Consider the following 12,714-nt stretch of genomic DNA (forward strand, 5'->3'; position numbering starts at 1 on the left):
AGGATTTAAGGACTTTTGAAGTCCGAAACATTGAGTTTTGGCGGACTTTCTCTGTGAAAATACATTTTCACTGTGAAAATAGAGTGTGATCGTTTCAGGAGTTGTAGAGGCCCGCGACACTCTTACGTTTCAGAATGGGTGGCCACCTCCTCTCTATGCGTTAAGCAATGATTGCATCATGCTGAAAGAGGGATTTGAAGCAGATAGAGGTCGGGGAGACCGAGAGACAGGAACTTGAAATGAATAGGCAGTGTTGGCTTTAAAGCCACAGACAGAGAGTGCATCAGCGAAGGCAGTATTGCAGGCAAATGCCGAGACAGAGTTAGCACAGAGACAGAGAGCACTGGGGAGTCTGTGTACTCATAGAAAACTTGAGAGGTTCAAGTAAAGCTCTTGTTATTGTATTCTGTTGTGCGTGAGGCTCAAAGTGAACTCACTGTTGTAAAAATAACTCTGCTTGAAGACATAATAGAGAGGTCACCACTAAAGGTTGGACCAGGAGGTGTAGCCCAGGAGTATTGGGTGAACTCCTCATTAAATTTTTTGTGTCATGTGTCATATGTTGCCTATTATGTTTTTTTGTTTACTACTTCATTGTCTGTGCATTTTGCAATCTTATAGATCCATTGCTTAAAATGACATAGACAAATCCATGCACATAAGTCTGTAATACCTTATTATTGTCTTAGATCTCAGTATCAGATCAACTAGTATAATATTTTCCACTATCTTCCTTTGTCCCACAAACCCCACTTAGTTTTGAAAAATGATTTTGGGGAGAAACTCCTTAATTATATTTGTAAACATTTTGGTAAGGCATTGCATAAAGAGATGGATCTAAAGCATGAATTGATGATGTAATATCTTCCTTTGGAATGAGGGAAAGGAAGTGGGAATTGGTGGCCCAAATTATTAAAAATGATTGTTGAACACATTGGATCATCCTAATTAAATCAAATTTAATTGTGTTCTAGCTTTCCCTATAGAATTTGATGGTAAATTTGTCTAGACTAAGGGATTCATCTGGGGCAAGATCTCAAATAACATTATGTATTTCTTCTTCAATCACATTCTACATAAGTAGGTTATTTTCCTCACAAAAAATAGGAGGCAATAATCCAATAAGGTTTTTGTTATTTTGGGTGGATATCCTTCCTTTTTTTAATATAGGTCAAGGAAATGGTCAAAGGTTGTCTTCTTGGTTTTTTCAAAGAGTTAAAAGAATCTTCATTTGGATTAGAAATCTTTTTTATGTTATTTTTCCAAAGTCTAGCTCTTGTCGGTTTATGGAAAAAAATTGTATTTCTATCCCCTACTACTATGCATAAGCTTCTTGATTTCAATATCCATTTCATTTCCTTGGATAATATGGATTATGATATTGTTGGAAGACATATATATTTACTAATAGAAACTCTTTAGCAACATGTTCATGTTCTAATCTAGTTTTAATTCTCTCAAGTTTATGTTTATTTTCTTGATGTCCCTTCATCGAAGGAGAATAAGAAGGTTTGGCATAGTTGTGAGGCCCCCTCCTCAGGGTCCCAAGTTTGTAAAAGACTACTCAACATAAAAAAATTAAAAATGTTGTTCGCAACCACATAATTAATCTCTTATATTCATTCCACAACATGTTTAACATTACCACAACATATTTACAATATATTTTAAATGAATATGATTTGATTCACAAGAAATTCAGATAATGTTGACAAATAACAAATAACAAGAAAATAACTAATTATGATGGCTCAATTATGATGCTCCTTCTGAGACCACCCAATTGGATATGCCACCTTTCTAACTAGGAATAGCTTATCCCTCTTGATAGCCTACGGAACCTACATAAGTTACCTAACCCTCCGAGCTCAAGTCCAAAGCACAACAATAGTGTGTCCAAGGTCTCATTCCATTAGGTACAATAATAAAAAATATAGTTGATGATGATGGGTGAAGTGTTCACTCGAAACATCTAAAGTTTCAACTTCTTTATCGCACATTTTTCTCCAGAAACTACTTATGCACTATAAGTATTAATATATCAGTTAAATGTATATGCATTTAAAAAAAAAAACATGTTGGAATATTCTTAACCATAGAGATTCATCTCGACTTTATCATGGAGATTCTTAAATGCATTACAATATCATGTCTTACTAAAGCTACAAGCCCAAAAAACCATAACTCTTTTTCATATAACTTTTTTTTAATTTATCAATTTAATGAAAAGGGAAAACTGACATAATTACTTTGGAGATAAATCTCAACCTTTGATATGTGGATACTACTAAGAACATTACAATATTTGGTTGAGATTAAATTCCTACCATCTACCTATTGATAAGCATGCCTATCTTGAAATTAGGCTTCAATGCTACATTTAAAAAAAAAATAATAATACTTACATTAACACATCAAAAAATATTGATAATAAAAGAAATCAATGTTTTCCATAAATAAAATACTTTAGTTTCCACATTATTTTTACACCACACTTTATATAGAGAGATAAAGTAATTGAAAGTAAAAAACAATATTGTTCATATGTAATCCGTGCACTATATAAAATGGAGTTGACAAATGACATGTAAAAATAATATTATTGATACAATATAATGTGTAATTAATTCTATGTTCAGTTGACATTTAACATTTAAAACATTTTATTAGTGTGTTGTTCAAAGTAGCATAGATCCATCTTAACTTCCCAAACTTAAGAAACATTTGCACCTCAAGAGATTTGATTCCTCTAAAATCTTAGTAGATCTCGAGTGAACATGGATCTATGTTGTTTTGAACAACACACTAATAAAATGTTTTAATTATATGATTTGCACTTGTTTTATATAACATATAGAATTTTTTTTGTTATTAATATTTTTTAAATCCTCTTTCTCTCCCTCTCTCTCGTGCTTTGAATTAGAAAGAAATTATTACTGGAATAAGAACACACTCTCTCTCCATGATAATAAAGTCAACATGCCTATTGAAATATTTGATTTATAACCCTTTTTAAGTTTTTTTGTTACTAACGTTTTTTAAATATTATATAAGGATTCCATATTAAGAATGGAATAAATTACAAATCTCTCACAAAGAAAGTGAAAATATAAGAATTTTTATAATAAAAATTAAATTATTTTTCTCAATATAAAGTTGATATAAAATTATGTTAATTATAAATGATAGTTAATTTTATTTTTGCTACTACCATATTTTTGTTCGAAATGTTACATGACAACATAACATAAAATGAATTACACATCATGTACTATCAATAATATTATTTTTATATGCTATTTGTCAACTCCATATTAAGTAAGGAAATTACATATCTCCCTCATACTAAAAATTTTTGTTTTTGTTTTTGTTTTTGTTTTTGTTTTTTTGTTTTGTTTTTGTTTTGTTTTTGTTTTGTTTTGTTTTGTTTTGTTTTGATTTTTTTTTAATTTTTTTTTTTATTATTTTTTTTTTTTTTAACTTTCAATTATTTTAACTCTATATAAAATTAGATGTAAAATTAAGGTGTAAATTAATGTATTTTATTTATGGTTGACATTGATTTTCTATGAGTATTTTTTAATTTGTTAATGTAAGTATTATCTTATTATTTTTAAACATTTCTTTCATAGTGGGTTGTGGAGCAACTTTGTATGCAACATTTAGTTATAAATAACATAATTTAATCTCAAGAGAAAATTAAATTAAACTAAATTAAAAAAAATTCTTATATTTTCACCTTCCATTGTGAGAGAGATGTATAATGTATTCCATTCTTAATATAAAGTTCATATGTAATATTTAAAAATATTAATAACAGAAAAAAGTTTAATATAAGTTATAAATATATATAAAGAACTCATAGTCCAATAATAACTTTTTTCTAATTCAAGGTGTGATAGTGATTTATAATTTCCTCCATATCTAATATGGAATTTACATGTACCATTTTATATGTGTGTGTGTGTGTGACATTTTAATATTAATACCAAATTTTATTTATTTTAATGTTAATAACAAAATTAATTCTAAATATTATGCAAAAATAAAAATAAAAAGTTAAAAACTTCTTATGGTTAAAAAGTGTTAATAATGTGTTGTTCAAAACTAACATAGATCCATGTTAATTCTAGATCTATTAAGAGTGGAGAGGAATGAAATCTACTCATGTGCAAACCTTTCCACGAGTCTTGCACTTAAAAAGAGTGGAGAGGGATGAAATCTCTAATGTGCAAACCGGATGAAATCTTTTATGTGCAAACCACTCCTCATGTTTTACACCCAAAAAGAGGTTTAATAGATTTGATCCCTCTTTTCTCTTGGTAGATCCAAAGTTAAGATGGATCTATGCTAGTTTAATTATCAACTTGAGAAGCCATATAAATTAAATTATCCTTAAATATTGATAGGTATCTATCCATCATAAGCATGAAAATACTTACTTTATGATATATCTCACTTTAAAAAATCATAAAAACTAACTAATTTAGAATTTTATTTTAAATTATTATCATTGTTGCAAATTATTAAAAAAAATCAAAATATAAGTTAAACATATATACATTTAAAAACATGGAATACGATTCTTAATCATGGAGATTTGTCCCAACTTTAACATAGAGATTCTTAATTTATAATTAGGCTTTGTTACAATACTATTGGCCAATATCATGGCATGTCAATATCACATGCCCAAAAGACCATAACTCACTTTATATCACACTCGTTCATATGATATTTTTTTTAATTAATCAATTTAATTAAAAGGGTAAAAAGGATGTAACTATTTTGAAGGGAAATCTCAATCATCGATTTGTCTACTATTATGAATATTCTATGGAGGTTAAATCTCTATCATCTACCTAATAATTATTGATAATTAAATTAAAATTCTAGAATCCTATTACAAAATAGACACACCTACCATCCTAATTATTGTTAGGTGAATTGTAAGGATTTAACCTCGATGGAATATTTTAGAATATTATTAGTAGCAGCCACACTTCATAGGTTGGGATTTATCTCAACAGTAGTTATGACATTTCTATCTTTTTATTTAAAATGATTATTTAAAAATATTCTCATATGAAGAAGTATTATATGAAAAATGAGTTATGATTTTTTTAGTATGTGGTATTAATAAGCCACACGGTTGGTCCATAGTATTGTAGCAAATCTTATTTATAGATTAACAATCTATATGAGAAAGTATGGGTGAATCTTCATAGTTAATATTCTTTTTACTTTTCTTTTGTTAAATTTAAATATATAAATACATACATAAATATGTAAGCATGACTTCCCTAAGCTTTGGACGCAAATCCTTATTATGCCTATCTTCAAAAATGGGGGCAAAAGTGATCACCGATCAGTTAGCAAAGCTGATTCGAAATTTCCTATGGCAAGGAGGAAAGGGGAACCAAAAAAATTTCCATATAGTAAGCTGGGACATAGTGAAAAGGCCAATACCTGAAGGTGGACTTCAGGTAAGAGATCCTGTGTTGGCCAATCTGGCAATGGGAGGGAAGATCCTTTGGAAAATATTCTCAAACCAAAAACACCCTGTAAGTCAAGTTCTAATTAAAAAATATCTGCACAGGCTCTCAATAAAGAATATGGATGAAGGTGTTTCTGACAAAGGAACCACGTTGTGGAAGTTGTGCACCCAAGGATGGAAATTCTTGAAAGAACAGCTCTATAGAATTCCAGGAAATGGGAAAAGAATCAGACTGTGGGAGGACAAGATCATGGGTCTCCATCCCCTAAAGCTTGCACCAAATATAGCAGACTTGCGTAACTAGCTCATCCAAAAAGGTATCCACAAACTTGTTGACATTTGCCCATGGGATTCAGAAGGGAACTGGAGTAACTGGGACCTACATTGCCCCCTGGTTGGATGCTCCCTCAACTCCATCAATTATTGGATAAACTCACTGGTCTGGCTCCTGTGCACCTGCATTCGAGGGACAAGTGGGGCTGGGGGAAGTCTGGATCTTACTCAGCCAGGCTGGGTTTTGCAGCCCTCCAAGAACAACAACATCAGATCCATACTACAAAGCTTTGGCAGCATGTATGGGACCCATTTGGACTCCCAAAAATCAACTTCTTTTGCTGGAATATCATGCACAGAAGCACACTCAATCCATTAATAGGCAAGGAGAGTTGTTCAAGGACAAAATCCCGTAGAATAAAGGCGGGCTCACTTCTGGACAAGTTTTCGGCTTTCCGCATGGGCCAGCTGTGATAGGAGTAAAAACAGGGCGCATAATTGATTTCATTTAGAATACAATTTTGATGGACGAGAGGCGAAGACACAGGGCGGGGAAGATCCAACGGTCATCGCGAGCTAGAAAAGATGGGGGGTTAAATATGCGGGGAGTAGTAAGTGGTTTTGCACCGCTTTTGGCTGTTGGGCAGTATTTCTTGTATCGGACACGATGCAACTCACGGCTTGACGTGTGGCAGGTCAAAACCACCCATTTCGCATGCCCTTGAGGTAATAAAGGTCGGACAGCAATTCGATGCGATAAGCGTCAGATCTGGGCGGTGGAAGATTTGACGGTTATCGCGCGCTTTTCATGGCGGGGTCTTATCCTTGTAGTGGGGCCGAATATGGAGATGGGTCTCGGTTAAAGCTCGGTCAGCTAGGGATGCGATAAGCGTCGGATCTGGGGCGGAGTAGATCTAATGGCCATCGCACTTTGCAAAAGGAAGGGAATTTTTTTCGATGGGAGTGGTAAGTGGGTTTCTTCGCACCGCTCTTGGCTGCTCGGCAGTTTCTTATGAAATGGATGCGATTCTACTCAGGGGCCGACACGTGGCAATACAAAATGGCCCATATCGCACGCTCCTGAGGAATTAAGGTTTGGAAACCAATGGATGCGATATGCGTCGGATCTGGGCAGGAGAAGATCTGACGGCTGACGTGTATCAAGATCGGCGGGGGTTAACCCTGTAGTGGGGCTGGGTATGGGGGATAAGACAGGTTTTAAACAAAAACATTTTAATTTATGCGGGTTTGTAATTTGACCCGTGGAACTTAGTTTATGTGGGTTTTAACTTAACCCAGGAAAGTACCAAAGTACCAAAGAAAAGAGGACCATAGAAAAGCAAGGATAGGAGGCCTCTTTTGTGTTTGGATTCTCGCACTTGTCTGTACTCGAGGTTGTTTAGCATGCCCAACCTCTTCTTATTAATAAAATTGAACAGTTTATGTTAAAAAAAATGGGGGCAAAAGCATTCCCTCTAACTACAGGACCATTATGATTAGCCACATCCTAGCCAAGTTTTACGGGCTCATTCTGGAAAAAAAGCTTAGCCTTTAGCTTGAGAACCAAGGTAAAAGAGCTAAGGGGAAAGCTAGTTTTAGGAGACATCACTCGACTATTGACCACCATGTCACCCTTAGGATTATCGCGAAGGAATTTCGCAATAGTAAAACCGATCTCTTCTGTTATTTTGCGGACTTTAGAAAAGCTTTCGACACTATCCCCCAAGATAAGCTATGGGCGAGGCTTGAAGAGATCATGGTTCCTAATGAACTGAGATTGTTGTGATCTGCCTCTACAAGAATGTCATTTTCGAGCTTAAGACCAATGAAGGGTGGTCTAAAGACATTAAATGTATTATCAGGGTTAAGCAAGGTTGCCCCTTTCCCTACCCTTTTTGGTATTTACATCAATAAACTAGAGGAGTGTCTCGAAACTGTGGGTTGCAAAGGCATCGAGCTTGCTAGTATTATCATTACTTTTCTCCTTTATGCTGATGATATCGTTCTTATTGCAAGGAGCCATGATGACCTAAACAAGTAGCTTAAGACTCTTCATGTCTGCTGCTCCAAGATGGGTATGACAGTTAATACCGACAAGACTAAAGTCATGATCATTAAATCCAAAAAGATCACCCATAGTAGTTTCGTCTATAATAACCATTGTCTTGAGCAGGTTTCTTCTTATAAATATTTGGGTATTGACTTTCCTCATCATCTCCACTGGAATTATAGCATCGAGAAAAGAACTATTGGAGGTTGGAAAGTTTATTATGAGTTTGAAAATAATTGTAAGTCAGTCGATCTTTACATTTGTAATTAAAAAAGGTTCCTGTTTGAGACTCTCGTCACCCCTGTTATCTTATACGGATGTGAAGTTTGGGGGTGCAGTATATCTAGGGCATCGTCGAGAATGATTGAGATGATCCAAAAGAAATTCATAACCTATAACCTCAAGATCAAGGGAAATACTCCCTATCCTATCCTCTTGATCGAAGTTGGTATGTCCCCCATTGAAAGTGAAGCTATGTTTAGATATCTGATGTACAAGAAGAAGCTTCACAATATGGATTCCAAGAGGCTCCCAAAAATTGCTTCTAACTCTAATCAAAACCCCCACCTGCGCTTCAAGTGCGGGCAACATCAGGATGCTAAGTCTTGGCTCAACCTTTGGGGGATTAAGGAGGAGATCATTGTGGAAAGCAAGGACAATATCAAAGATATTATTACCTCCAGTTTTAAGGACAAGATATGGGATGCTAAGGAGCTGGAGGGTAAAAGGAAGCTAAGGTACTATAAGGAGGTGATCAATCTCACCCTCGATAACCAGAATTATCTTTGTATGTTGACTAGCACCAAGAAGAAAATGAACATCGCTAGGATTAGAACTAACTCTCATGAGCTTCGAAGTGAGACCGGGCGGTGGTCTACCCTCAAGACTCCCTGGGACGATAGAATTTGTCAAATTTGTGATACTAGGAAGGTGGAAGATGAAAACCACTTCCTTTTAGACTGCTCCACTCTTGCACACATCCGCTCTCAATTCCCTATCATCAGGCACACCTCCAATCTTCTCTGACTTATTAAGCCAACCCAACTATAGCGATTTTGGAACACTTCTTTCCCTACTCTTTGATCACAGAAACATGATTTTGAAGAATGACATTTAGACTCTCTCTTCTTGAGGTTCGATAGACCACATTGGTCTTAGTGGGCGTTAATTATCATCATCATCGTCATTAATTCTTTTTATAATTAATAATAATAATAATAATTTAAAATAAAGTCTTAATTTAATTAAAATTTATGTGGTTTTTAATTTTTTAATATTAAATATATTAAAAAATAAGTGTTTTGATATTTATTATGAATTAGTGGGTATTTATATTAGTTGATAATTAAATTAAAATTTTAGAAACTATATATAAACATAATTTTTTTAATATTAAATTAAAAATTATTTTTATTTAATAATTTTAAATTATTTTATAATATAATTCACTTTTCTTACTTAATAATATCAAATTTATTTTAGCTATCAAATAATTTAATTGGTATCAAATTTATTTTAGCTATCAAATAATTTAATTGGTAATGATTGTGAAAGTAAAATATTATATTCAAAGAGAATTTAGTTTCAAATCCCCAAATTTAATTTGAATAAAGGTAGTGTTGTTATCTTACTGGTACTTGATAAATATATAATGAAATAAATTACTTTTGAATAAAGGTGGTATTGTTATCCTCGCAGTGATTGTGAAAATGACCTATTATGTTTTAAGAAAATCTAAATTCAAATCTCCAAATTTACTTTTGAATAAAGGTGGTGTTGTTTCCTAGTAATAATTGAAAAATATATAATGAAATAAATTACTTTTGAATAAAGGTGGTGTTGTTATCCTAGTAGTATTTGAAAAATAGATAATTTAGTTTATTTCATTAAATTAAATATATTTTTTATTAAAAACTATTTTGATGAAAGGTGACCAGCGTGAAAGATCTGATAGAGGGAAAGGTAGATGAAGATGGTTGAAGGATTATGTGGTCAGAAAAAGGGTGATGAAAGGTGACCAGCGTGAAAGATCTGATAGAGGGAAAGGTAGATGAAGATGGGTGAAGGATTATGGGGTCAGAAAAAGGGTAATGAAAGGTGGCAAGTTAATGGCATATCAGTGGGCATTAAATGCCTAGCTACATGCGTCAAAGGTCGCAAGCTAACGGCATACCAGTGGGCATTAAATGCCCAGTTACATGTGTCAAAGGTGGCAAGCTCACGACATACCAGTGGGCATTAAATGCCCAGCTACATGCGTCTCTGATAGATAGCTGTTTGACACAGACGCGGGGTGATAGATAAATAAAAAATCACCCCGCGCGTGTGTTAAACAGCCAGGCATTTAATGCCCACTGATATGCCGCATATAGCCGGCATTTAATGCCCACTGGTATGCCATTTAATGCCCACTGGTATGCCTTTAGCTCTTGCCATGAAAGGTGACCAGCGTGAAAGATCTGATAGAGGGAAAGGTAGATGAAGATGGGTATCAAAATTAAAAGCCTTCAAATGAGATAAATAGTCATTATTATACGCAGGGATTTGATAAATAGGTATTAGGGCACTTATCCACATTTGTAAAGACTGGGTAGGATTTGCAGGCGGAACCATTCGTTCTCCATCACACTGCATACTCAGAAGCAGAATCTTCCACGATTGCCTGCTATGCTGCTCCTCATCTTCTTGATATTGTTGTTGTGGGTGGGCGTGTGCAAGTACCTCCGGTACAGACGCTTGCGTCTAATTTCATCTATGGATCCCGTCCGCGACGCCGTGGCTCTCTCCAAGATCGCCCAATTCGTGGAGTTCCCTGTAATCAGCAAGAAGGCACTGGATTTCGCTTTCTTCAAGAGCTTCGCCATCCCCTCCATCTCGAAGCTGTTCGCCGAAACTCGGCAGTTCTCGCCGGAAACCGTCGTGAAGCGCTACGACGACACCAGTATTCTGATACTGGAATTCCTGCTCAATCACGTGGACAGCCCCCGGGGATCCCTCGCACTTCGCCGCCTCAATTTCATTCACGGCCGTTACAATATTTCCAACAGCGACTATCTGTACACGCTCTCAACCTTCATCTTGGAGCCCCAACGATTTGCTTCAAGGTATGCTCACCGGTTAACCTTTCCATATTTTTTATTACTTTTGCAGAGAATTTAAGGCTCGGTTCGGCTTTTCCGTTTGCAGGTTCGGTTACCGGGATTGGACGGAAAAAGAGACGACGGCGAACTTTGTGGTGTGGCGCGACATCGGCACACGGATGGGCATCCGAGATATTCCCGACACAGTGGAGGGAGTGAAGCGCTTTAGCCGCCAATACGAAGCCAAAAAAATGGTGTACTCCAAGTCCAACAGGGAAATCGGCGAATCCACGCTGAATCTGCTGGCGTCAAATGTACCCGCCTGCCTCCTTCCGGCGGCCAGACGGATCGTATTTTGCTTGTTTGAGGAGAGGCTTCTAGATGCCATGGATTACCCGCGCCCGCCCTACTGGTTGGTCTGGATTGTGCAGGGCGGTCTCAAGTTCTTTTTGGGCAGTTTTGTGGGGTGGTTTCTTCCGCCGAGGCCGCTCAGTTGGTCAACGGAGAGGATTTCATTGGAGGCTGAGGATGAGAAGAAGGTGCTGAAATTGAGATACTCTGAACATAAACCAGAGACTTATCCCAATGGCTACCGAATAGACGAATTGGGCGATGCCAAACCCTGGCAGCTGAACGCGGCTTTTGATGGAGATCTACTGTGTCCGTTCCTCGCGCCCTCCTCAAATGAAAAGAAAATGGTCTGAATTACTGTCAATCCAACTTTTAGGTAAACGAACGTTGTGTGACCAGTTGTAAGGTAAGATGCACGCTGTAACAACTTTGCGAGTTGTTACAAAATGCCATTCTAGCTATCCATTTGAGAGTGACAGAATGAATGGTTTGTAATTTTACTGGTATAATGTTAAGGACACGTTTTAGGAATTCGGGTCATGTAACATATCTGATTCGACATCTGGATCTATATCGATATCGAGAGCAGATTGTGAATACAAAGAATAGCCGAACTACGTGGTTCATATGCATTGGTTATGTAATTATTATTTGATGTTATTTTTCATTTATTAAATTATTATGATGTCCTTTGTTATTTGATGGTTTATGTTACTCTATTAAATTATCCTGTTGTAATTTGTTATTTGATGTTTCATGTTACTTTATTGATGGATAGCAGATCGTGAATATCATGAGTAGCTGAATTCCTTGATATTTAATTAAAAGGAGGGAAAGGACATAACTACTTTTGAGATAAAACTCAATGTTTTCTTTATGAAAACTACTATGAATATTTTAAAATATTTTCTAGATGTTAAATCTCTACCATCCACCTAATTATGCCAATAGACATGTCTATTTTAGAATAGGCCTTTAAGAATTGTAAGTTAATTACTAGTTAGTCTCTATGGAATATACTAGAATATTCATAGTAGTATTCACAAATCAAAGATTAAGATTATTATTAATTATTAGGTGGATGGTAAAGATTTAGTCTCTATGGAATATACTAGAATATTCATAGTAGTATTCACAAATCAATGATTAAGATTTTGTTAAAAAACAAATAGCAAAGCAGTGGGACACATAAAATATTAAAACACAAACACAGAAAATCATAAAACAAGAGAGACAAAGATATACGTGGTTCACCCAATTGGGTTAAACTAGGGTGACCTTCTAAGGCAAAAAAATCCTAAATTAACATAAAAACCAGGGTGACCTTCTAAGGCAAAAAAATCCTAAATTAACATAACTTCTACTGTTATATTTTCCTCCTAATGAACAACTAAAGGTTTGTCCAATGCTAGGGTGCTAGCCAAATTGATTTTTTAAAGTTAAACTAGCATAAATTCATCTTA

General features: G+C 35.1%; 1 protein-coding gene across 2 annotated transcripts; it reads left to right on the plus strand.

The window, feature by feature from the left end:
• Positions 1 to 10,282: 10,282 nt before the first annotated feature.
• LOC149200494 (ER-bound oxygenase mpaB-like) lies at positions 10,283 to 11,948 on the plus strand. 2 transcript variants are annotated; one of them, XM_089399589.1, is made up of 3 exons: positions 10,283 to 10,924; positions 11,007 to 11,627; positions 11,658 to 11,948. In XM_089399589.1, exons 1-2 carry the CDS (start codon positions 10,488 to 10,490, stop codon positions 11,602 to 11,604), a joined length of 1,035 nt encoding a protein of 344 aa, XP_089255715.1. In that variant the 5' UTR covers positions 10,283 to 10,487; the 3' UTR covers positions 11,605 to 11,627; positions 11,658 to 11,948. The 2 variants fall into 2 exon arrangements, with proteins under 2 accessions (XP_089255715.1, XP_089255714.1); XM_089399588.1 differs by having other exon boundaries at positions 10,345 to 10,924; positions 11,007 to 11,948.
• The last annotated feature ends 766 nt before the right edge of the window (positions 11,949 to 12,714 follow it).

The sequence above is a fragment of the Pinus tabuliformis genome, chromosome 2_1 (genome assembly GCF_031772625.1).
Source record: "Pinus tabuliformis cultivar Carrire ecotype Pingquan chromosome 2_1, CPIR1, whole genome shotgun sequence".
NCBI lineage: Eukaryota > Viridiplantae > Streptophyta > Pinopsida > Pinales > Pinaceae > Pinus > Pinus tabuliformis.